General features: G+C 49.6%; 1 protein-coding gene across 1 annotated transcript in view; it reads left to right on the top strand.

The window, feature by feature from the left end:
- Window positions 1–21,669, top strand: part of GABBR2 (gamma-aminobutyric acid type B receptor subunit 2) — a 370,018-nt gene that overhangs the window by 286,049 nt on the left and 62,300 nt on the right. The window contains exons 10-12 of the mRNA XM_072842074.1: window positions 940–1,090; window positions 4,177–4,309; window positions 19,534–19,641. Coding sequence (XP_072698175.1) covers window positions 940–1,090; window positions 4,177–4,309; window positions 19,534–19,641 — 392 coding nt within the window. The remainder of the gene's footprint in view (window positions 1–939; window positions 1,091–4,176; window positions 4,310–19,533; window positions 19,642–21,669) is intronic.

Below are 21,669 nucleotides of genomic sequence, written 5' to 3'. Positions count from 1 at the left end.
GGCCATGGTGGGACCATCATGACCCCTGGTGGGGCTCCCTGGGCTCCCTGCTTTCCCCACCAGAGGGAAAAGTCCCAGTGTTTCACAGTTCTGCAGCAGAGGCCTGACTTGAAATAGCAGCTAAGAAAAAAGGGATTTGTAAGAAGTGGGGCGGAGTCGGACGGGTCCCTGCACCGCTCCTCCCAAGCCAGCCTGTATCCAGTCGGTTTTGCCAGTGACCACAAAGATGAGTCTTCTCATCTTTGGCCTCAGGGCTCCTCTAGGTTCCTGGTGCCCTTGGAGAATGAGCAGGGACAGCTCTGCAGTCACACAGAGGAATGGAATCCCACAGGTCTGGTCCAGTCCTGGCACAGCAGGGAGGGCAAAGCATGCCAGTAGCTTCTGCCTCCCACAGTGAGTGAGACTTATGAAAATGGAAAACCAGGAAAAGCTTTTACAACATAATGACCTTGAGGCAGGAAACCCATGCCCAGAGACATACATGTCTCCATGGGACTGACAGGCGAGCTGTCTGCCCTGTTGAGGGTGATCATTATCATGTCTCAGAGCAGAGAGCCCAAGCCAGGTTCCTCACCCCCGGTGGCACCCAGTCGTACCCACTCACAGCATCCAGCCCTGTGCCTTCCGAGCTGCCATTACCTTTAGGGACAAATGGGGATGGTTTTTCAACAGGGTAATTAGACCAAATCAAATTCTAGTCTTTTAATGGCTATTAAATGCATCACAAATTCCTTATTGATTCTATTTAGAGAAAGAAATAAGTCCTAGCTAGGGCTCCCTGCCAGTAGACTGGCCAACCACTGGAGCCCTCTCGCCCAGTAGATGTGTCCTGCACAGAGGTTATGCACAGGTGCCAGATGGCAAGACACTCAGGCAAAGATGTTCTCAAGGGCTGACTGTGCCCTGGGCTTGGCTCATGTCTGTTCCTTGGCCTTTTAGGATCCGAACCACCAAAAGACAAGACCATCATCCTGGAGCAGCTCCGAAAGATCTCCCTACCCCTCTACAGCATCCTCTCTGCCCTCACCATCCTGGGGATGATCATGGCCAGCGCTTTCCTCTTCTTCAACATCAAGAATCGGAATCAGAAGTAAGCCGTTCACTCCCTCCTCTTGGACTGATGCTTTCTGGATTGACAAACCTCATGGATAAAGTGTAGGGGCGTCACATGACAGATATACCAGGGCACAGAAGAAGTTCTCAGGGTGGCTTTCTAAAGTGTTTGTTCAGTCACTAGGATGTTATTAGTTGTTCCATGTGCATGTGTGCACACTGATACACACACACACACACACACACACACACACACACACCATGCTGGTTGCACAGGAGGGCTGGGTTAAATCAACTCTGAGTCCATAGGCCTCCTCGGAGCTTTGGCTATGCTCCTGCACTTTGAACCAGTCCAGGAGGAAAAATACAGAAGGGAGAATTTGCCCAAACCCCCCATTACCCCGCCCCCAGCATCTTGGGGAAGCATTGCCCGAGGCAATCACTGAGTTTACTAAGGGGCGCTCCCCCTCCGTACAGTACTTTACCATCTGAGAAGCTTCTCCCTCATGTCACTCTCACTAGCCCCTCAGATAAGTCCCCAGATCACAGACGAGAATCCAGAAGCCCAGTGACAGAGGGAGGGCCACTGTCAGCCACACCTGTCCCCTGCGTTTCTGGCTTTGGTTTCTTCTCTGCCACACATGTTCTTCACTCTTTGGAAGAGAGCAGCTCACTCACTGAGTTATTCTGGTCGGCCGTGGGTAGAACAGGCCACCACCCAAGTGGTGGTGTTCACCAAGCATGGCCAGCTTCTGTGGTTTCCATAGCAAATCCCTGATCCCAGCTCCCTGTGTTGTTGGGGAGCCGCTGAGCAGGGGCTCAGAGTGGGGGCCACCAGGGGCACAGCCTCAGTGACATGGAGCCCAGAAGCCCCAGGCTGTGTGACCTTCCCGGCTGCCAGGAGCAAGCCTGATTCCACAGAGAACCGGGTTTGTTGCTGTTGTTTTCTATCTCCTTGCATCCAAAGGAAGAATTTCAAGGCTCTATATTTTGTTGTTATTGTTTTTGGTTTTTATTAAGTCAAACCTATTTCCTGAAGACCAAAAAGACTTGTGTTCACTGTTATTTTATTTTCTGTACATCAATAACACATATGCCACCGAAGAAGAAGAAGAAGAAGAAGAAGAAGAAGAAGAAGAAGAAGAAGAAGAAGAAGAGAAGAAGAAGAAGAAGGAGAAGAAGAAGAAGAAGAAGAAGAAGAAGAAGAAGAAGAAGAAGAAGAAGAAAGAAAAAGAAGATAACTTTGTCTACTCTGTACAAACTTTAACCGATGACCATACCCATTAGTATTTGGCACAAGGCCTGGGCACATAATCAGCTCTCAATTAATAATCAGACTCCCTTTCTACAAGCTTCCAAAATACCTACCTTAACAACAAGCTGTCCCTATCATAACACTAAACTCCTTTAATTCTTTCACTGCCCCGTTTTGGCCTCCTGTGGAAAATGACAGTTACTCTCTCCAGTAGGCTGGCATCTCTGAATTTTTTACTGGCCTTGCACATTAAAAAATCTGAAAGAGAGATGCCTGGGTGGCTCAGTGGTGAAGGGTCTGCCTTGGGCTCAGGGTGTGATCCTAGGGTCCTGGGATCAAGTCCCACATTGGGGTCTCCATAGGGAGCCTGCTTCTCCCTCTGCCTGTGTCTCTGCCTCTCTCTCTGTATCTCTCATGAATAAATAAAATCTTTAAATAAATAAATAACTAAAAATCTGAAAGACATAAGAATAAATGTCACAGGAGTTCCAAGTTCCCCTCACTTTTATGTCCCTGCATGGTACCTATCTGTTAAGGTCCTTTTACTCCAGGTAATCAGCCCTACTTCTGGCCTCTCCCTGCCCCGGCTTCCTGTGGTAATAAGGATGAAGGGGCCTTTCTAGTCCATGGTTTGCAAAAGGACCCCTAGGAATCCAGTGTCACATCAACTTCACACACACCCTGGGCAGTGTGATCTGTGCTCCCGCTTTACTTATGAGGAGACTCAGCCAGGCTGAGTGGCCCTGCCAAGGGGGCACCTCTGTACAGTGGCCCCACCCAATGTCCCAACTCTGAAGCCTCATGTGATCCATAATTTGCATCAGGCTTCTTGTCTCTCTCCCAATTGGACCATTGCATTTTTTCTTAAATGTGAAAGGATTCAGAGAATGGCAGAGTGCAAAAAAAAAAAAAAAAAAAAAAAAAAAATGGGCAACAACTGACCTAATTACAACCTGCAAAAGAGCACCTGGACCAGAGGGCACCTGAAAACCCAAGACAGACTGAGTGGATGGTGCTGGGGTAGCCAGGCACTTCTGAGGGGGAGTTCCAGCTGGCTGTTGGTCTGACCCAGGCCTGGCTTGCTAGGCAGCTGGGAGCCAAAGCAGAATTCCTGTAGGAGGTGAGAGACAAGCATACTTCCAAGTCTGGGAGTATAAAGAATGTCCCCAACAGTAGCCTAGTAAAGATAGGGGCAGGGGTGAGGATAGAGACTCCATTGTCCATTTTATCACCTAATGCCTAGGTGAAGCATTCTTATCCACATGTGTGACCCCTTTGTGCATAAGACTGGGTGAGCTTCAGATGACCAAAGTGAATGCTCACGTACCACCTGGCAACCATACTTCCTGAGCAGCCCTGAATGCTCACCTCTAGACCTCCTAGGCCTGGCCCCCGCGACAAGGTAGAGGGTGGTATGGCCTTCTTCCCCTCATCTCCTTCTTCCCGGAAGGCTGCTGAATTAAAATGTAGAATTCTCTAGACTTAGCATATATCTTCCCAGCCCCAGAGGGGAAAACAAAACAAAACAAAACCTGTTGACTTAATGTTTCTGTGCAAACTGAAAATGAATGGTTGAAGAAGCTTGGTGTTACAAGCTGCCCCTAGAGAAGTTACAGGCAAACTTGACGGAGGAAAAATCCACCAGTAGAATTAGACAGCATCCGGGGTCCTTCAGTGAGAGGGAAGCGGCCCCACAGCAGGTGCACAGCCTGGGGTGGCGGCAGGGGTGGGAAGTGGAGGAAACCAGGTTTGCATTTCTCACTCCTCTAACCGTGGCAACACTCAACACCTAGTAGGCATTCAGGAAATGTTTGCTGGAGGAATAAGGACCTGCACAGTTCTGTTGACTGGAGTCTTTCTCTTGGCAGGCTGATAAAGATGTCCAGTCCCTATATGAACAACCTCATTATCCTTGGAGGGATGCTCTCCTATGCATCGATATTTCTCTTTGGCCTTGATGGATCCTTTGTGTCTGAAAAGACCTTCGAAACACTTTGCACTGTAAGTCATTCTGCATGTTCCAGGGGGATGGGATATCAGGTTTTCTTGGTTTTCCATCCTCCAAAACACAGATACAAACCCAAAAACAAAAATACGTGAACAGGCAAAAGACAACTCATTCAGCTGTTGGTGCAGTTTCAACCGGGCAGTATGTTGTTGCTTTCAGACCAGAATGGACTTCAGTGTTGCCTACAGAATTAAGATCAAGGATTTATCAAGCCACCGCTAGAAAAAAGCCCCCGAAGAGATGACCAGATAGTCTATAAAAGGGAGGGAGGAAAACCACCACCCAGAAAAGGATCTACACCTGGCGTCAGGGTCAGGGCCATGTAAGAAGGAAGAAGTCTGCCCATGTATCTCAAGAACTGTTAACAGAATATAATGAGAGGTGTCTGTGCGTATGACTTTGAGTCATGTAGAAAAAATCAGAGCCACTATTTTCTATTTAAGCAGTGTTTCTCAACCCATTTTTTTCCTTATTGCTCTTCTAAGAAGCCTTTTTAGACTTGTTTATAATTATCCCCTCATAAAAATTTAATACCAAAGATATACTATATGTTTGTTTATATACTATATGTATATCTATAGTTTATACATGAAAGAGTAGTATTTTCACATTTAAAAAGCAATGTTTGCAGAACGCATGGGTGGCTCAGTTGTGGAGTGTCTGCCTTTGGCTTAGGGCATGATCCCGGGGTCCTAGGATCAAGTGCCACATCGGGATCCCTGTGGGGAGCCTGCTTCTCCCTCTGCCTATGTCTCTGCATCTCTCTCTGTTTCTCATGAATAAATAAATAAATAAATAAATAAATAAATAAATAAATAATCTTTAAAAAATGAAATAAAAATAAAAATACAAACCAAATTTGCCCCTTGGGAACTAGATCACCCCCATTGAGAATGCATGTGCTTAAGGAAACCCAAGACAGTGTAATTTATTTAGTATATCTTAGAAATCCTATTTTGAAAATTAATGACCATGTTTTAAATATTTGTTGCCTCTTTGGTGGTGTTGGTGGCGGTTTTTTTCTACAAGAGAAAAAAATGCATTAGCAATTAACAGTGGTGTAGAACTAACTCTCAGTTGACAGTATCATCGGCTCACTATTTAAAATGAGAATGAGCAGTTGGGATTTATTTCTGGACTTTGACTACTCTGATCTCTCAAAACTGGGTTAGCCATTTGGGTCTCTGTATTGTCCCAAACGCAGTAACTCATCCAATTCCTGGCCTGGAGGACCAAAGCTAGAAGGGATGGCCAAAGGATCCATGTCGGCTAGATTGATAAAAAGCGACTCTTTTGTTGTTACTGTTTTCTTATAAGGTATTAAGAGCAATGTAGACCCTTTTTTGCACAGCAGTCCCTTTTGGATTATACTTGCTGCTCTGAAGTCTCAGTGTCGCCCACTACTGGACATTTATGGATTGCAAACTGGCAGGGAGGGGTAAACAGAGCGGAGGACCTCTTCCAGGTGCTGCAGGTCAGCACCCACACCTTGGACTGTCAAGACTGCATCCGATCCCCATGCTCTGAGACAGCATGGAAAGAGGGGAAGCCCCCTGAGTCCTGCAGTTGATTAGATTGGACTGACTCTTACCTGGCATCAAGAAATTGTTAATATTACCAGTAATTGGATGTGAATTGCCTAGCGAGTGAGATGCCTACAGAACACTTACTTTGTCCAAAGGGTTCCATGTGAGAAGTGTGTGGTCAAGTCCCTGATACCCTGGAGGACAGGGAACTTTCAGAGAAGCACCATGAGCTGCTCAAATGTCCCTGTGGGTATGGTTTAGCTGTTTGTCACCTCAGGAGTATGACCCTTTGGCACAAGGATGATGACCATGGCTTGTGGGAGTCTTGCTCCTCTGAGGGATGCTGTGAAGACCTTTAGGTCCCCCACATTTAATTACCCTCCATTTGTGCTCAGCAGGTCTTTTGACTTTTGTGCCCTTGCACTTTCATGGGTGCCAAGTGTGTCCAAGGTCAGCTTTCCTGGGCAGAGGTGAGGCCACAGTAAGGGGCTGCTTCTGAATACTCAGAAGAAACTAAGTGAGGAGAGTGGGGATTTCCTTCTCCCCTCTGCACCTGAGGACACTCCCCCCCCATGTTTGAAGAGACGGTGATTACAGCAATAACGAAAACTGTATCAGGAGCTAGTCTGGTGACTTGCATTTTTATATAGCTTCGATATCTCAGTGGAAGCCCAGAGAGCTGAGGGGCCCACCTTGGTCTCCCAGCCAAGAACCAGGGAGTGGAGTTCCACCCTGGCCACTCCCAGGGCCCCTCTGCCTGGCTCGGTCACCTGCTGCCTGCCACCTGAGACTGCATCCCCTGGCCCAAGTTTGAGTCTTTGGTGCAGAGAGAGTCTCTTCCTCCCAGAAAGAAGCTCCTGACATCTTACCCTGCCCAGGATCCAAAGGCTGTTACTGCATAGGTGCTTTCTTGACTTTGACCTGAATCCTGCAAACAGCGTGACGCAAGCTAGGGAGCAAAGAAAAAGGGACATCCCCCACATCCGGGTTTTTTTCTTTTAATGAAGCCTGACATTCTGTTCTGGGAGTCGCACTCATTTGTGTGAGGGGAAGGTTGTCCTGGGAAGCCTGGCACGGCGGTATGAATAAATCATAAAGCGCTTTACAAATCAGCATTAGCTCCGAACATGAGGGCTCGGAAGATGTTAGGCCCCAGTTCTCACCATCCCTGAGGATTCATTTATTTGCAGTCAGGGCTGTTTCAGAGGCTCTGTAAAGGGGAACCCACATTCATGACTGTGGGGAAGAGGCATAGATTAACTACTCTGGACTGAATTGGGTCAGCACAAATGTGCACATGGGTGAGGCCTGGGGTCACCTATTTAATAATTCCCGATACCGCTCAGGAAGGGGGATTGAAAGCTCTTGAATTGAGAGCCTAAATACCAGTCCCCAGTGAGTGCAATATGAGTTGTGCTCCACCTGCTATTCCAGAGGGGTTGACTCCTTTATTTTACCTGGTACCTCGGATTCTGTTTACTCTGGGCCAAAGAGGCTGCTCACCGGTAAACACCCCCTGAACTGGGAGAAGGAAGTAGAAGCAGGGCCAGGTAGTTCAGTAAACACAGATCTTAAGCCCCCTGGGTGTGACTCCCACCGCCTGCATGAACTGGCCCCTGACCGTGGCCGGTGACTTAGCCTCTCTTGGCCTTAGTTTCACCATCTGCAAAATGAGCTTAACAAATCCCCGTGCACAATGGTGGTGTGGGCTGAATGAGATGATTGCAATGAGGTGCCTGGAGCACCAGGGACAGCAGGTGGGCCCCTCTCTCCCTGTCACAGTTACAGTCCTGGTGTCCTGCTCTGTGTTCTAGAGGAAATTTTCATAGGACAAAGGACAAGGCATATGGAAGTCATTGTTCAGTCCTTCCTGCTGCTAGGTGAATGCTCAATCTTTTTTCTTTTCATTTTCAATATGGAAACTAAACACAGTGATAAACCGTGAACACTACCTCAGGAAGAAACCAATGACAATCATGAGATTATGCCTCTCTAGGGGCTGTGCCTCGGCTCATGAGGGCCATTATAACTTGGACGGGGGTGAGGGGGTTGCATGTGTGAGCATGCACTTCCACGCATGAGTGCACACACACACACACACACACACAGAGCAACTGCGAGGGAAGCAGTTATACTTAGTTCCCATCCCTGCCCCCACACACACACGCTCCCTCTGACCCTTTCAGGAATCTTCCCTGCCTGGTTTCAGCAAGTCTTGCAAACAGCTCCAGCTACACTCTGCTATCTCCCTGGACACTGTGTGGGTAGTGGAATCACCATAGCAACATGGCCCCTATGGGCAGGGAGCTGCCTATGAGGACAGTGCTGGGCTGGGCCAGAACCCCCATGCCAGGGGGTGTGGGAGGGCCGGCTCAAAACTTACTCGCTGACCTGGCTCAGGAATCCCAGCCAGAGTGGGAGCAAGATGGGTGAGGAAGAGGAAAGGTGCTTGTCTTCCTTGTGGAATCTTAAGCAGAACCCCCCGCATGAGCGTGGAGCATGGAGCATGAGAAGGGGCTCTGCAGTGAAGGCGAGACCCAGATGGGCCTCAGATCCCAACCAAGTTCTCAGGAGCTTCGAGGGCTCTCAGAGCATCCCTAAGGGTGGAGGTGGTCAGCAGCACCATGTTCACTCCCCAGGCCTGTGCCCTCCCAAAACTCAGTACTATCCACTTGCTGGCCGGTGCAGACGTCCCTTCAGATCCCCACACCCCCCTGACAAGGCAAGGTTCTCTGTCCCTTGTGACACAAGAGAAAACCAAAACTCTGTTGCCCATGGCTGGGTGGCAGGGCTGAAGTTTGGAACTTAGATCCATTGGACTACGGAAGTGCCTAAGATACTGCATTCTTAGACAAATATATATATTTGTTGTTAACTAGTTCATACCAGAGAAACAGATCCACCAAATTTGTAGGGAAATGTGGTCAACATTTATCTCAACCTCTAAAATTTGTCCATTTGGATTTTTTAAACTTGGGATATTATTTACGTACCAGAAAGTTCACCCTTCTAAGGTGTATAATTCGGTGGTATTTATTCACTCAGATTTGATACGTCCCCAATGCTTGTCCCCAAACATTTCAGATACCCAGCATATAAGAGAATTACAGTTTGAACACTGCTTATGTTCAAATCCCAACTACGCTATTTCCCAGCTGTGTGACTTTAGTTTACTTAATGCCTCTGAACTTTAGTTTACTTCTCTGTAAAATGGGCCTAAAAATAGGATCATAAGGATTCAACGGCATAGTGTATGCAGAGCATTTAGTGCCTGCCTCACACTAGGGTTCAATAAATGTTAGCCATTATCTTTATGAATGATGGGATTGTGTCTGGATCGTGGTGTTCCCTGAGAATACTGCTGAGAGAGACACTGATAAAGCACAGCAGATTTAGGATAAAGAGGAGCCTGCAAAAGTGGTGTTGGTGCTGGTTGATTGAACGGAGATCCGTCCATGGAGACTTCTGGCCTCACATGGCCTTGCTCTGCTAGAACTGGGGCGGGCACAGACTCAGGCCCTGTCTAAGTCAAAGCCAAGCTGCTGTACCTCTGCTGCGTTCAGAGCCAAAAGGGGCCTCGGGCGGCCAGGCAAGGTAAGAAAGAAGCAGATGAGAGTCCCCAGGCATAGGCATGTGATGGGAGAGCTAGGAGAAGCCGGTTCAGCCTGGGGCCACTCTCAAGGCAGCTCAGAGGATCATGGCTTAGCTGTAGATCTCCTGCTGCCTCTACTTGCTGACAATCCTGATTCCTTCTCTTTAAAAAAAAAAAAAAAAAAAAAACTTTTTATTAAAGTATGCACACACTCCCACACACATAAGTGTATATAGCTCAGTGAATTTTCACAGACCAAACTCAGCTGTGAATCCATGATCTCGATCAAGAAACAGCTCACCGCTAGCATCCTGAAAGTCCTTCCCTTCCTGTGGCGATCTATGCCCCTCACTCCCTTGGGGGTAACCACCAGCCTGTCTTCTGCCTGCATCCATAGTGCCATGAGCATTTAAATCAGCTAAGGATCTTGTGAATGCAGATTCTGACTCAGGAGCTCTGGGGTGCACCTGAGAGGCCTCATCTCTAACAAGCTCCCAGACCACACCTAGAGTAGTACAAAGGTCAAGGTTAGAACTCTGCTTTATTTTTGTGTTTGTCTCTTGGAGACTGGTCATGGAAGAGAAATGTAAGCATCAGAAATCTTGGATCTTAAAAAAATAAAAATAAAAATAAAAATAAATCTTGGCTCTTGAGGATCAGCTAGGGGCATAAGGGGGCTTCTGTTCTCACACACACACACACACACACACACACACACACACCCTCCCCATGGAATCTCTGGAAGCAGAGCAGCCTCATCATAGGAGGCAAGGTTGGATTCTGGGTCCTGGAGCATGCTCTCAGCCATCCACGCTGCTCATAAGAGGTGTATGGATGATCTCAGGATGGGCAGTGGCTGGGAAGGGTGGGGTGGTGGGGGCGCAGGCACTGGATTGAGGGGCAGGATGTGCTCTTCTAGCCCTTCTGGGATGCTAGGATTTTCTGACTCTGACTCAAAAGGCAAAGGCTATCTGGGAACACCCACCTGGCCTCCCAGTAAACTCAAGTCTAGGAAGAATTAGTGATGTTTTGATTCAAAAGGCCATACATGTCTGTGATATTTATTGTTTGCTTGGGGATTTCTTTTTGAGGCAGTTGAAAGATAACCTGATACAATAATGTGGGGAGGGGGTTGCCTCAGCATGCAATCCTGTGTTTTGTGGCTGGCCATAGCGCGCTTTGTGATTTCCGAAGGTGGCTGGAAGGCTGGGCCAGGGGATGCCCAGGGTGTCTAATGGTGGCCTTGCCTGGCAGGTGCAGACCAGCAGAAGGAGGCAGCCGTGGGGACTAGAACTGAGCTGACAAGGTCTGTTGGAGCCAACCGGAGTCTTGGAAAGGCTGCAGCTCCCCTCTTACAACGGTGGCCTCCCCACCCCATCTCCATCCTGAGCCGGATCCTTCAGTTGTGAAGGGTTGCCTCTGGCTTCCAGGAGGAGGCTAAGAAGGGCACCAGAGGCTCCCCAGATCTCCAGCAGATGATGTGCTCTCATCCCTCACACTCTCCTGTGGGCCTCTCCAGGCCCTAGCTCTGGTCCTAGAAGTCACTCATTCACGTGATAACATTTCCCAGGTACTTACTCTGAGCACAGTAAGGACTGCATAGATCGCTGCCCTCAGGGAGCTGGCACTGTAGACGGGAAGATGTAGGTAAAGAATAACTACCATTCATGGGGCTCAGTAATTGAGCATCTGCCTTTGGCTCAGGTCATGATCCGGCGGTCCTAGGATCAAGTCCCTCATCAGGCTTCCTCCAGGGAGCCTGCTTCTCCCTCTGCCTATGCTTCTGCCTCTGTGTGCCTTTCATGAATACATAAATAAAATCTTAAAAAAAAAAAAAAAAAGAATAACTACCATTCAGGATGCTGTATGTCTCAAGGGAGACAGGCCTGGGGGAGGGAGGGAGGGCCAAAAGTGAGGAGACTGATCAGGGAAGACTTTATGTAGGGGACCCCTTGAAATGAGCAACAGTAATTTCTGGAAGTCCTAGAAGATGCCTTTTACTTGCCTGCAAGTTTCATAGCAGCTGCAGACACTGTAGCGCATCCACTCTGCCCTTCTCTTGGCCCAGCACCCGCTCATCTGCATCCTTGGTCCCCAGAGCCACGGGGAGGCGCCCCACTCAGCCCACGCACCCCCCCCCCCATGCTGTCACCACCCATCTCGAAAACATCATGCATCCAGAATATTCGCTGGCCTCTCATGGCCAAGGCACCTGCTCGGGTCATGGAGAGAAGGGGAAGAAAGACCTCTCCCCTCACTCTGCATCCTGTCACCTGAGCAAGGGCCACCAAGTGTACATTTTGTGCACTCTACAAGGGTATTGATATCAGGGTCAGTGGGGGCTGGATTTCATCCTGTGAAGTGCTCAGTTCTTCAGCTGGGAGGGCTTTCAGGAGGGGGTTCAAAAAAGTCCCCTGAGGGGATGCTTCTCAGAAATTCCTCCTCCCAGCAAGCCAGGAGGAATGCCTGGAGGCTTTCCTGGTGGTGGAGCTCCTCCCTCTGGTGGTGCCTCCTTTGGGCCTACCATTGAAGAGGTTGATTAAGCCAACCTGATGACAGGTCTAGCATTGTTCCACACATTTGAAGGGCCCAAATTTGTAGTAAATTCCATGGCAGTTTTAAAGTCAAGCTGCTATAGTAAATATACTGGGCATTGTTGATACTTGAATATGGAATATGTGCACAAGGAAAGGAAATAAACATTGCACTTTATAAGCACTGTATTGTTAAGTGGAAAATGCAATGTCTTAAATAAAACTGTATTTAAAATTGACAAAAAAAAAAAAAAAAAGGAAAAAGAAAAAAATTCCTTCTCCCAAAAGGAAAGGCTTTAAGTGGTTTGCCCCAAGGCTGCTAAGACATCCCCGTGGGTCCCAGAGTGGCCCTGTGTCCAGCCTCTCCCGTGGCCCTCTGAATTGTACCTACCCTCCCCTAGAAAGGTTTTGCTGTACTCCAAACCCTTGAGGGTATTTTCTGTTCAGATCTTGCTTAAAGGAACCTGGGCAAGACAGGGTCTTCTGGAGCAGTGTATAGCCTCCCCAGAGGCTTAGAACCTCAGGACGCACACCAAATCTCACCCCCTGCCCCAGGAAGATGTACATAGCAGAGGCTTGGGTCTTGCTTTTGGACAGTCTGGGTCTTCTTTTCCTGCCTTCTCGCCATTGATTGCCTGGGGTGAATGGTCAGAATGAAACCAAAGGTTCTAAAAAAAAAAAAAGAAGAAGAAGAAGAAGAAGAAAGAAGAGAAAAAAAGAAACCAAAGTTTCTAAAAAGAACCTTTCTGGACAATGGGAAAGCATCTTGACCCCCAGCATCCAACCAGCCACCAGAGCTTCCCGTGCCATCTGACTTCCCGGCTTGGGGCTCATATGCCTCTGCAGTGACAGGAGGCCCAGAGCGTGGCAGCCCCGGTCATCTGTCAGAACCTGCGAGAGAGGCCGTGTGTCCATTTGCCCACTGGTCCCCCAAAGAGCAATGAAAGCCCTTCCCTCTGCCAGGCAGGCCTTCCCAAAATCAATTGAGCAAGCAGCTGAGCCGAATTGTTCTGGGCATAGGTTTTTCTTTCCATTTGGAGATGTGTCGAATTGTTTTTTCCTTTTCATGGTTAAGACTGATGCGGACATCACCTGCCTCAAGGTCTCCCTGCCTCGGGGATGTATGTGTTCAAGGCAGTGTGCAGAGGCGGGCGGCCACTTTGCGGCTGAGGGAGAAAAGAAAGACCTTACCGTCAGAAGAGTAAATATGTTTAAGACTTTGGGAGAAAAAGTAGCTATTTGTCTTGTGTTGATGAATCAGTAGAGACTTGTATTAAAGGTGACATATTGGAAACAGAACCGTAGAGCCCCTCAGAACCTTCTGGTGTATTTGGCATCATAGGGACACACAGAAGGGAGATACCTAGGTCATCATCAAGTAAGTGCAGGAGATACTCCTACAGCATTCCTACAGGGGGCCCTCCAAGCTCTGCTTGAATATGTCAAGTGATCGGGATCTCACCACCTTACAGCAGACTTTATTTGGGTAGAAGGGACCACTGATGCCATGAACTCAGTCTTTTTTGCCATCAAATACCCCTCTATGGTCTTCCTTCCATGTGCTTGACTCAGGCACATTTCTGGTGACAAAGCACTCATTACCTCCTAAGTTGGCTCATCCAGCCCGATTACTCCCTTCCCACCAGTGCTGGTCCCAGAGATGGAGCATTGGAGGCCCTCCCTCCCCCAGCACCATCTCATGGGAGAGGGAGACAGATAAGCAGATAGATATGGTCTCAATGTGACCAGCATAGCAGAAACGTGCAAGAGGCCACAAGTCTGAAGGAGGAGGCAGCCATGATCTCCCTGCAAGGTCTGGGAGAGCTTCTCAGAGGAGGTGGCTCATGAAATTGGATTTCAGAGGACAAATAAGAATAAGAACTTGTGAAGGAGATCAGAGAGAGGAATAGTATTCTGAGTAGAGGGAATAGCTGGTGCCAGGCCCAACAGCATGAGCCAGAGCAGTTGGGGTTGGGAACATTCAAACAGCATGGGATGGCTTGGATGTGAAGTGCCCCATGGCGGGGTGGCAGGAAAAGTAGGGGGCGGTAGGGGCTACACCCTGCTAAGAATCCGGTATCTAACCTGATGTTTCAGTAAGGCAGCGAAGGACTTAAACCCAGGAGACTTGCTTAGATTTGCCAAGGGGCAGGGGGACAGGGTTGGATGGATGAGCAGGAGGGGAGGGGAGGGGTGGGAAGAGCAGCAGTGTCTCCCTGGTGGACCAGTGAGGGGTGGTAAGGAACACATGAACACGGATCAGACATTGATTGAGAACCTCAGCACCTCACACACCTTTCATCTAATCCTTGCAACCATTCTCTGAAGAAAGAGGCATTACTGTTCCCATTTCACAGATGAGGAAATAAGTCTCAACAACATTACACGCCCTGCCCAGTTTCACAGAAATAGAAAGTGACCAAGATAGGATTTGAGCCCCTGTTAGTCTGAGCCCAGAGCCCTTGCTCATCATGACTGCCAGGATGGCAGCTTGAGCACGCAGAGGAGGGGGTGCACCAGTGGCTCTAGTGGAGAGACTAGCTCCCAGGGTGCAGGAGGGTTAGGGAAGCAAACACAGGGGTCAGAGCACAAGAGGACTAGCAACCACAGAAAGCGCTTTCACTCCTAGGCCAGAAGGGTTAGAGAGATGAGTGTTTTCTGGAACCCAGAGAGGGCCTGAGCCATGTGAACAGACCCAGCTTTGGCCAGAGATACAGCTCAGAAGCAGTGGCAGCAGGGAGCAAACACTCTCTCCTGGCACCCTCCAAGCTCCTGATGGAACCTTCCAAGTCCAGCCAGAAGCCAGGGGGCGAGGGAGCCCGGGAGGTGCAAGCATGGAGCCTCACGTCTCAGACACAAGGCGGGGCAAAGCATGGTCTGGGCGGAAAGTGAGGCAGAAGCAGGGCTTAGGGGTTGAATAGAGAGTGATGGGGAGGACTCCCCAGGGGGACTTCCAGGTCCCTAACGGGGGTGACAATCGATGGTGTGGATAGTGGCACTTCCCTGGGGTGGGAGGAAATGGAGCTGCTCAGAGGAAGAGCCAATGGGCTCAGCTTTGGCTGTGAAGCATGAAGTTTTATGGCACAGCCAGGTGTCACCTAGGTCTGTGGTGACAGTGGCTCATGCAGGTCTGGAGCTCAGGAAAGAGACAGAAGCTGTGAAAGATACAAGGGACTTGTCAGCTCAGAGAAAGTGGTTGAAGCTGAAAGTGGGGCTAAAAATCCAGGGAAAGCCCTTAGAGGGAAAGAGGGTCCAGGTCTGAACTCGAGGGTCCATTTCCATCTTAAAGAGCCAGTGAATAAAAATAAATGTAAAACATATATACATGCATACATACATACATACATACATAAAATACACTAGCGATAAAAAAATCTTAATAGTAGCTATATTTCAATTTTCATAGCATTTAATTCACATATAATTGTCATTCTTGCTATATAGTATTCGGAATGTAACTTTGATAGCAACGTAATATGTATTGGTTTACTTTACCCATACCTCTATCATTGAATAAATTGGTTATTTACCAAAAAAATAAAAAAAGAGAAAGAAAGAAAAGAGTCAATAGAGAGGTGGGAAGAGAAATAACCTCCCTATGGCAGACGCCTGGCCCAGCAACGACCCTGGGCCGGGCCAGCCCGCGGTGGGCAGCTCTGCCAGTGGGGATCCCATTGTCCAGCTCTCGGAGTCTTTCCTCCAGTGTTGCTTCATCATGGTCTGAGGGGTTGTCTCTAAATGGCACGTGAACACCACAGTGTGCAAGGTGACCCAGGGACTGTCTTGCAGAGGAATACCGCTTCTGGGTTTTTTTTGTTTTGTTTTGTTTTGTTTTTTAATGTAGAAGAATACAAAAGAAGTTAAGCTTTACTAAGGTTTAATACTGGGACTGGCCCTGGAGCCCTGGCGCAGCGGTGTGTCCAGGACTCCGGTGCAGGAACGCTCCAAAGAACCGCGAGGTTCATCAGTCCGTTATGCCAGATGGCAGTGGGGTGTTGTGCCAAGGGTCCCCAAGACAACCCCCGGCTCAGTGATCCACTAGGACGACTCAGCATATGTTTGTACTCACAGCAGTGATTTATGACAGAGAAAAAATATAGAGGCAGATCAACAAAGGGTAAAGGCACCCGGGGCAACGTCCCAGGGAGGCGGGCGTGAGCTTCCCTGATTAGGACACCGAATCCCCCAGCGAGTGAATGGTGACAACACGTGTGAAATGCCATCTGCCGGGGGGGGGGGGGGGGGGGCTCCCTAGAGACTATGTGCCCAGGATTTTTGTTGAAGGCAGGTCACCTGGGCACCCTCCGCTTAGCACATGCCCGAATTCCAGGGTCCCTGAAGATCAGGTGTGCAATGTAAACCACAGTGCTGGCACAAACAGCTCAGGCAAAGAGTCACTCTTATCACTGAGGGAGTGGTGAGAACTGTCCCCAAATGCAGGTTCCCAGATGCCAGCCAAGGGCCAGCCTGGCCAGAGGCCTTTCTAAGGATGGTGTGGACCCTTTCCTGCCCAGGCCTCCTCAGCCACTCTTCGATTCCCCTTATGGCAGCATGTCGCCGTTTCCAGATGCCAGGCTAGATTTGTGTTGTCAGGGTTTAACTAACTTAGCTAATTTATATTCTTGCGTCTTAATGAACTTAGCCTCACGAAACAGGCAAGTGGCCCAAAAATGGTTACTTTAAAAAAATGTAAGTCAAAGCAACTGTAAGAAAGCTACGAGCCCCGGAGCAACCTTTCTCCCCAAAATAAGAGATCTTTGCCAGCCGCATAAAAATCAAATGAGACAACTTCATCCCCTGCCATCCTTTTTTTTTTTTTTTAATGTCCACGTTGCCTTTATGTTCCTGTTTCAAATTGATTGTTTTTCTGATAGAAGAACATGGTCAAAACACTTGGAGGCCATTCTACCAACCTGTTAGCACTAAAAGTGTGTAGAGGTGGCCCAGGAATGTGTTCTCGGGCGGTCAGCTACCCCCGGGTGTGTCCTGTACCTTTGACAGCTGACTCCTGGGTATGGATGAACCAGCTTCAGCTTCTGGGTAGGAATCTCTATCTGAGGAGGAGTTAATGGGATGCGAGGGAGAGAGGGCTAGATGGGGGCCAGTTGCAGGGGTTGCAAAGCATTGGGTTCCAGGCCCAGCTCTGCGACCGTGTGCATGGTTCAGAAAAATGTCTTAAATGCCCCGAATCTCTGAGTTTCTTCATCTGCAAAGTGATTTCTCACTCAACTGGTGGTTCAAAAAAAAAATTGTTTTATTTGTTGTTTTTGTCGTTATACACTTAGCCTCTGGCCTAATACTACTTACTGAGTGAACAGATCAAGGAAGGAAGGAAGGAAGGAAGGAAGGAAGGAAGGAAGGAAGGAAGGGAGGAAGGGAGGAAGGAAAGGAAGGAAAGGAAGGAAGGAAAGGAAGGGAGGAAGGGAGGAAGGAAAGGAAGGAAGGAAGGAAGGAAGGAAGGAAGGAAGGAAGGAAGGAAGGAAGGAAGGAAGGAAGGAAGGAAGGAAAGGAAGGAAAGGAAGGAAAGGAAGGAAAGGAAGGAAGGAAGAAGTGGTCTTTAAGGTCCTATGCAACTCTGACAGACTAGAGATTTGTGATCTGGTCATTGATTAAGCTCAGGTCTAAATTCCCAATAACTGGGCATGATTATTCCTCCCACACCTGTTCTGTTCACTTTTCTTGCATTGTTGGATTATAATATGGGTAATAATGTGGCCCTCCTGTGCCTTCTCTAAAGTACTGTGATGCATTCTTGCCTGTCTGATTTATCCTTGCTTTTGAAATTAAAAAAAAAGGATGAAGTCTCTACCTGTCCCATTGCCAGCATTCACACCTGGCACGTCCATGTTTCTGAACAATCGCTGTGATGCTGTTGTCTTTCCTTGGGGGGCCGGCCTTGCCGTCTTCTCAGCCAGGTCCTGCTCTCACAAATAAAATAGAAAGGGGAAATATTGTCTCGGTATAACTAGAGGCTGGAGAGCCAAGTTGCTAGAAGGGCAGAGTGAAGGTACTCTGTGCAGGAACTCGGCTGGGAGCGTTTCTGGGAACTTCCTGCACCTGCTGATGGCACCCCTGGGCTGGAAGGGCGTGCTGTGGCGGGGCAAACCTGATGTGTCCGATTTCTCTGGACATGGAGACTCTAAGCTGTCTGCACAAGCCTGGCTGTCTCCCTTCTTTCTCCTACTGCATTTACCTTCCTGCTGTGTTCAACTGAGGCAGGTGGGGATCTTCTTTTAGGGGGAACTTAGCATAACAGAGCTGAGGGAGAGGAGAGGACAGACCAAAGCCAGAACCAGACACTCACAAAGCACACAGCTTTCTCACCCCAGTGAGCGGGAGGCCCCAGGACTCAGTGACACACTGAGCTAGGCGAGCTAGGCGAGTCTCTTGTTTGGGAGGGCGTCCAGACCAGCCGGTGAGGGTGGAATCTGGAGAGACTGGGGTCTGGCCGTGATGAGAGTGTGGGAAGGGAATAGACACCCAGGAGGCCCCCACCACCCAACAGATGGTGGCCAGCCATCCCAGCCTGCAGGAGCCAGCCTGTCAGTCACCAGCCCAGGGCTGGGGGTCAGGAGATACTTAATCCTGGGGGAACAGGTGACAGCCAGATAGGGCCTTCATCTTGAGCAGGAACCCAAGGTCTGAGTGTAGGCTCAGAGGCCAGGCTGGCCTGGTGCTATCCAGACTCTGGGGTCACACAGAGCAGTTGGAACAGCATGGCCTCGCCATGGAGGAGGGGGCCGGGTGAGAGGACCCTGGCAGCACTCTCTCCTCTCTTCTCCCAAGGCCCAAGGAGACAAGTCCCTAGTGGGAGCAGGAAGGTCATGGCCTTTCTCCTCTGGCCTTCCTCCCTAGCTGAACGGCCCCTGCCATGGCCTGGAGCTGGCCTGGCTGCAGCTGCCAGCTAGGTGTCCCCAGGGCCTGCTCTGGCTGGGTCCTGGCCAGCCCCACCAGAGTGGTGGGTTTGCTGAGCACTGGAGAAGGGCCACGACAGGCTGGTTCTCCTGCCCAGTCTCCGCCCCCATGGCTCAGTGCCCACCCCTCCCCCATGCCCACAATCTGGGAGCTGGGAGTCCCATAGGAAAGGTTCCCGGGGCCATCTTGTCTCCTACAGACTCAGGTGAGGAGACAGGAAGTCCCAGCGATTATGTTCCCTTCTACAGGTCTGTCTCCTCACCTAAAAGGTTTTAAGGAAGAGAGGGAGGGAGGGAGGGAAGACCAGAAGGCTGATCTGTTGCCCCTTAGTGATCCCTCGGTGGTCTTGCAAGCCTCTGTGCCTCTGCCGATGACTGGCTTCCTCTAGGCTGTGAGCCCATGGCAGGCAGAGTTTGAACCTCACAGGCCCCTATGCCCAGGGCCCTGGGTCTGGTGAGTGGCCGATAGAAGTAAATGTCTATCAGATTGAGATACGATTGAAGGACTTTTGATGAGAGTAAAACTCTATGGGATATAAAATAGAGCATCTGCCCCCATCACCTAGAATCCCCCTGTTGGGATGCGCTCATAGATGGTGAGGTCGGTCCACCTAGGAGATGTTAATGTCTCTGTTTTCTCATGGCCTCTAGGTCAGGACCTGGATTCTCACCGTCGGCTACACAACCGCCTTTGGGGCAATGTTTGCAAAGACATGGAGGGTCCACGCCATCTTCAAAAATGTGAAAATGAAGAAGAAGGTAATCACTCCTGCTTCAGGATGTTTGCGATGTTCACTTACCATTTATTTAGCAAATATTATTAGATACCTACAGTGTGCTTAGCACAGGCCTATCTGCTGGGAATTCAAGCTAAACACAATGCCTGCCCATCCCTGACACCTTCAGCCTCCTAGGGAAATCAAACAGCTAAAAAAGCATTAAAGACAGATGGGGAGAAGGGCTGGCTGGTAACATATGGGGCAACAGGGGTACAAGCACTCAGGGAAGGCTTCGTGTAGGAAGTGACACTGATGCTGAGACCCGAGGGTGAGTGGGGGTTAGCTAGGCAGAGGCCTGTATAGGGAACTGCACGCGTAGAGGCCTGGGGAGGGGATGGATGTTTAAACAGAGCTGGTGGGGATCCCTCGGTGGCTCAGTGGTTCAACACCTGCCTTTGGCCCAGGGTGTGATCCTAGGGTCCTGGGATCAAGTCCCGCATTGGGCTCCTTGCATGGAGCCTGCTTCTCCCTCTGCCTGTGTCTCTGCCTCTCTCCCTCTCCCTCTCTCTCTCTCTCTCTCTCTCTCTATCATGAATAAATAAATTTAAAATCCTTAATGAGCAAAGGCTCATTAAGGCCAGGACATGGTGTTTGCAGGGACAGGGTGCAGGAGGAACCACAGTGAGGCATCTGAACTTTAACTTTTGGGCAATGAGGAGCCCTTAAAACAGGGGAGCAAACAGGACACAGACCAAATTTAATGCTTCCATTTTCAAAGAGGCCCTTAGAGGACAGGAGCCCAGCCTTCATGTGGGTGGGAAGCATTTGCCACCCATGCAGGGAGGTGTAACCAGCATGTTGGCTCAGCTTGACTCTTTCAATGTAGTCATAAACTTTCTCCACCACTGTCGTTTTAACTCTTCCGGTGATGCGGTTCTTCCCTTACTTCTAGAGAAAAATTCAGGCAAGTCTCATGACTAGGAAGGCCCTCTGGTCAGCAGCTAATATGCGGAGTCCACTGTAATAGATCTTCAAACTGCATTCAAAGGCACAGCCTCCCCCAGCTCAGGCCTGCCGCGGGCCAACCGCCCGTCCTGGGAGAGGGGGTGGGCAGAGCTGTTTCTCTCCTTTGCCAGTCTGAGCTGTTGCCCTGTCATCCCCCTTCCCAAGGTTTCTGAACCCTCTGGAGTTGGAGCTTGGAGTGGTAGAAGGAACTGCCACGGGGCTTGCTGGGCCTGGTTAAGCAGACCCTTCAGACTCTCATAGGGTGCTTTTGTGGGTTTTTCAAAACCCCCAGGATGGAGACTTTCCCTCCTGCAGGGCCCTGACATGGGTGCAGTACTCCCTCGGGGGCCACTCCTGGGCTCATCTGGCCCCTGCACATATCTGGGACAGGGCCACACAGCTCCCCCTCTGCCCTGGACCACCTCTGGTGCACAGGAGACATGCATGCATCCTTCACCCACACAAACTCAAGGCGTGCAGGTTGATCCCACTGCAACAGCTTTCCCTCTTGTTCCACTCCCTGGAGCCACTGGCCAGCTGGTCCTCTCAGGAGTCTCGGGCTCCCCCACGCTTCAGGGAGCCCCATCAGTCAAGCCATCGGAGTGCTCTCCTTAAAGCCTCCCTCTTTGTTTGGGGTCAAGGGGGAAGCATAACTCATCCTCTCGCTTATGGGGAGACGTCTCAGCATCATGATGCCTCTTTCCAAAAATCCTCTTCTCAATTTGACCCTGCCCCATCCACACACACTTTTTAAACCCCCAATGTGGGTATAACCTGTTTACAGACATCTCCTCCGCAGATCCTGCTCTTATCCCATCTAGCGTGTGGTGCTGTTGTTTGTCATCTGGTTCCCTTGGTTATGAGCCCTGGTCCCTGTGGCAGACAACAAGCATGCTGAGGGCAGTGGGGCCACCAGGGGAAACAGGAAAGCAGCTCCCGTTCTCTTCTGTATCCACCACAGACCTGCTGTTGGTCTTTGAGCAGACGTCTTCATCCTTCAGAGCCTCTTTTTCCTTATCTGTAAAATGGGGCCATGTTGAAATGATAACTGTCTCCTGAGCTG

The sequence above is a fragment of the Canis lupus genome, chromosome 10 (assembly GCF_048164855.1).
Source record: "Canis lupus baileyi chromosome 10, mCanLup2.hap1, whole genome shotgun sequence".
Lineage (NCBI taxonomy): Eukaryota > Metazoa > Chordata > Mammalia > Carnivora > Canidae > Canis > Canis lupus.
This window is presented reverse-complemented; position numbering and strand designations above follow the sequence as displayed.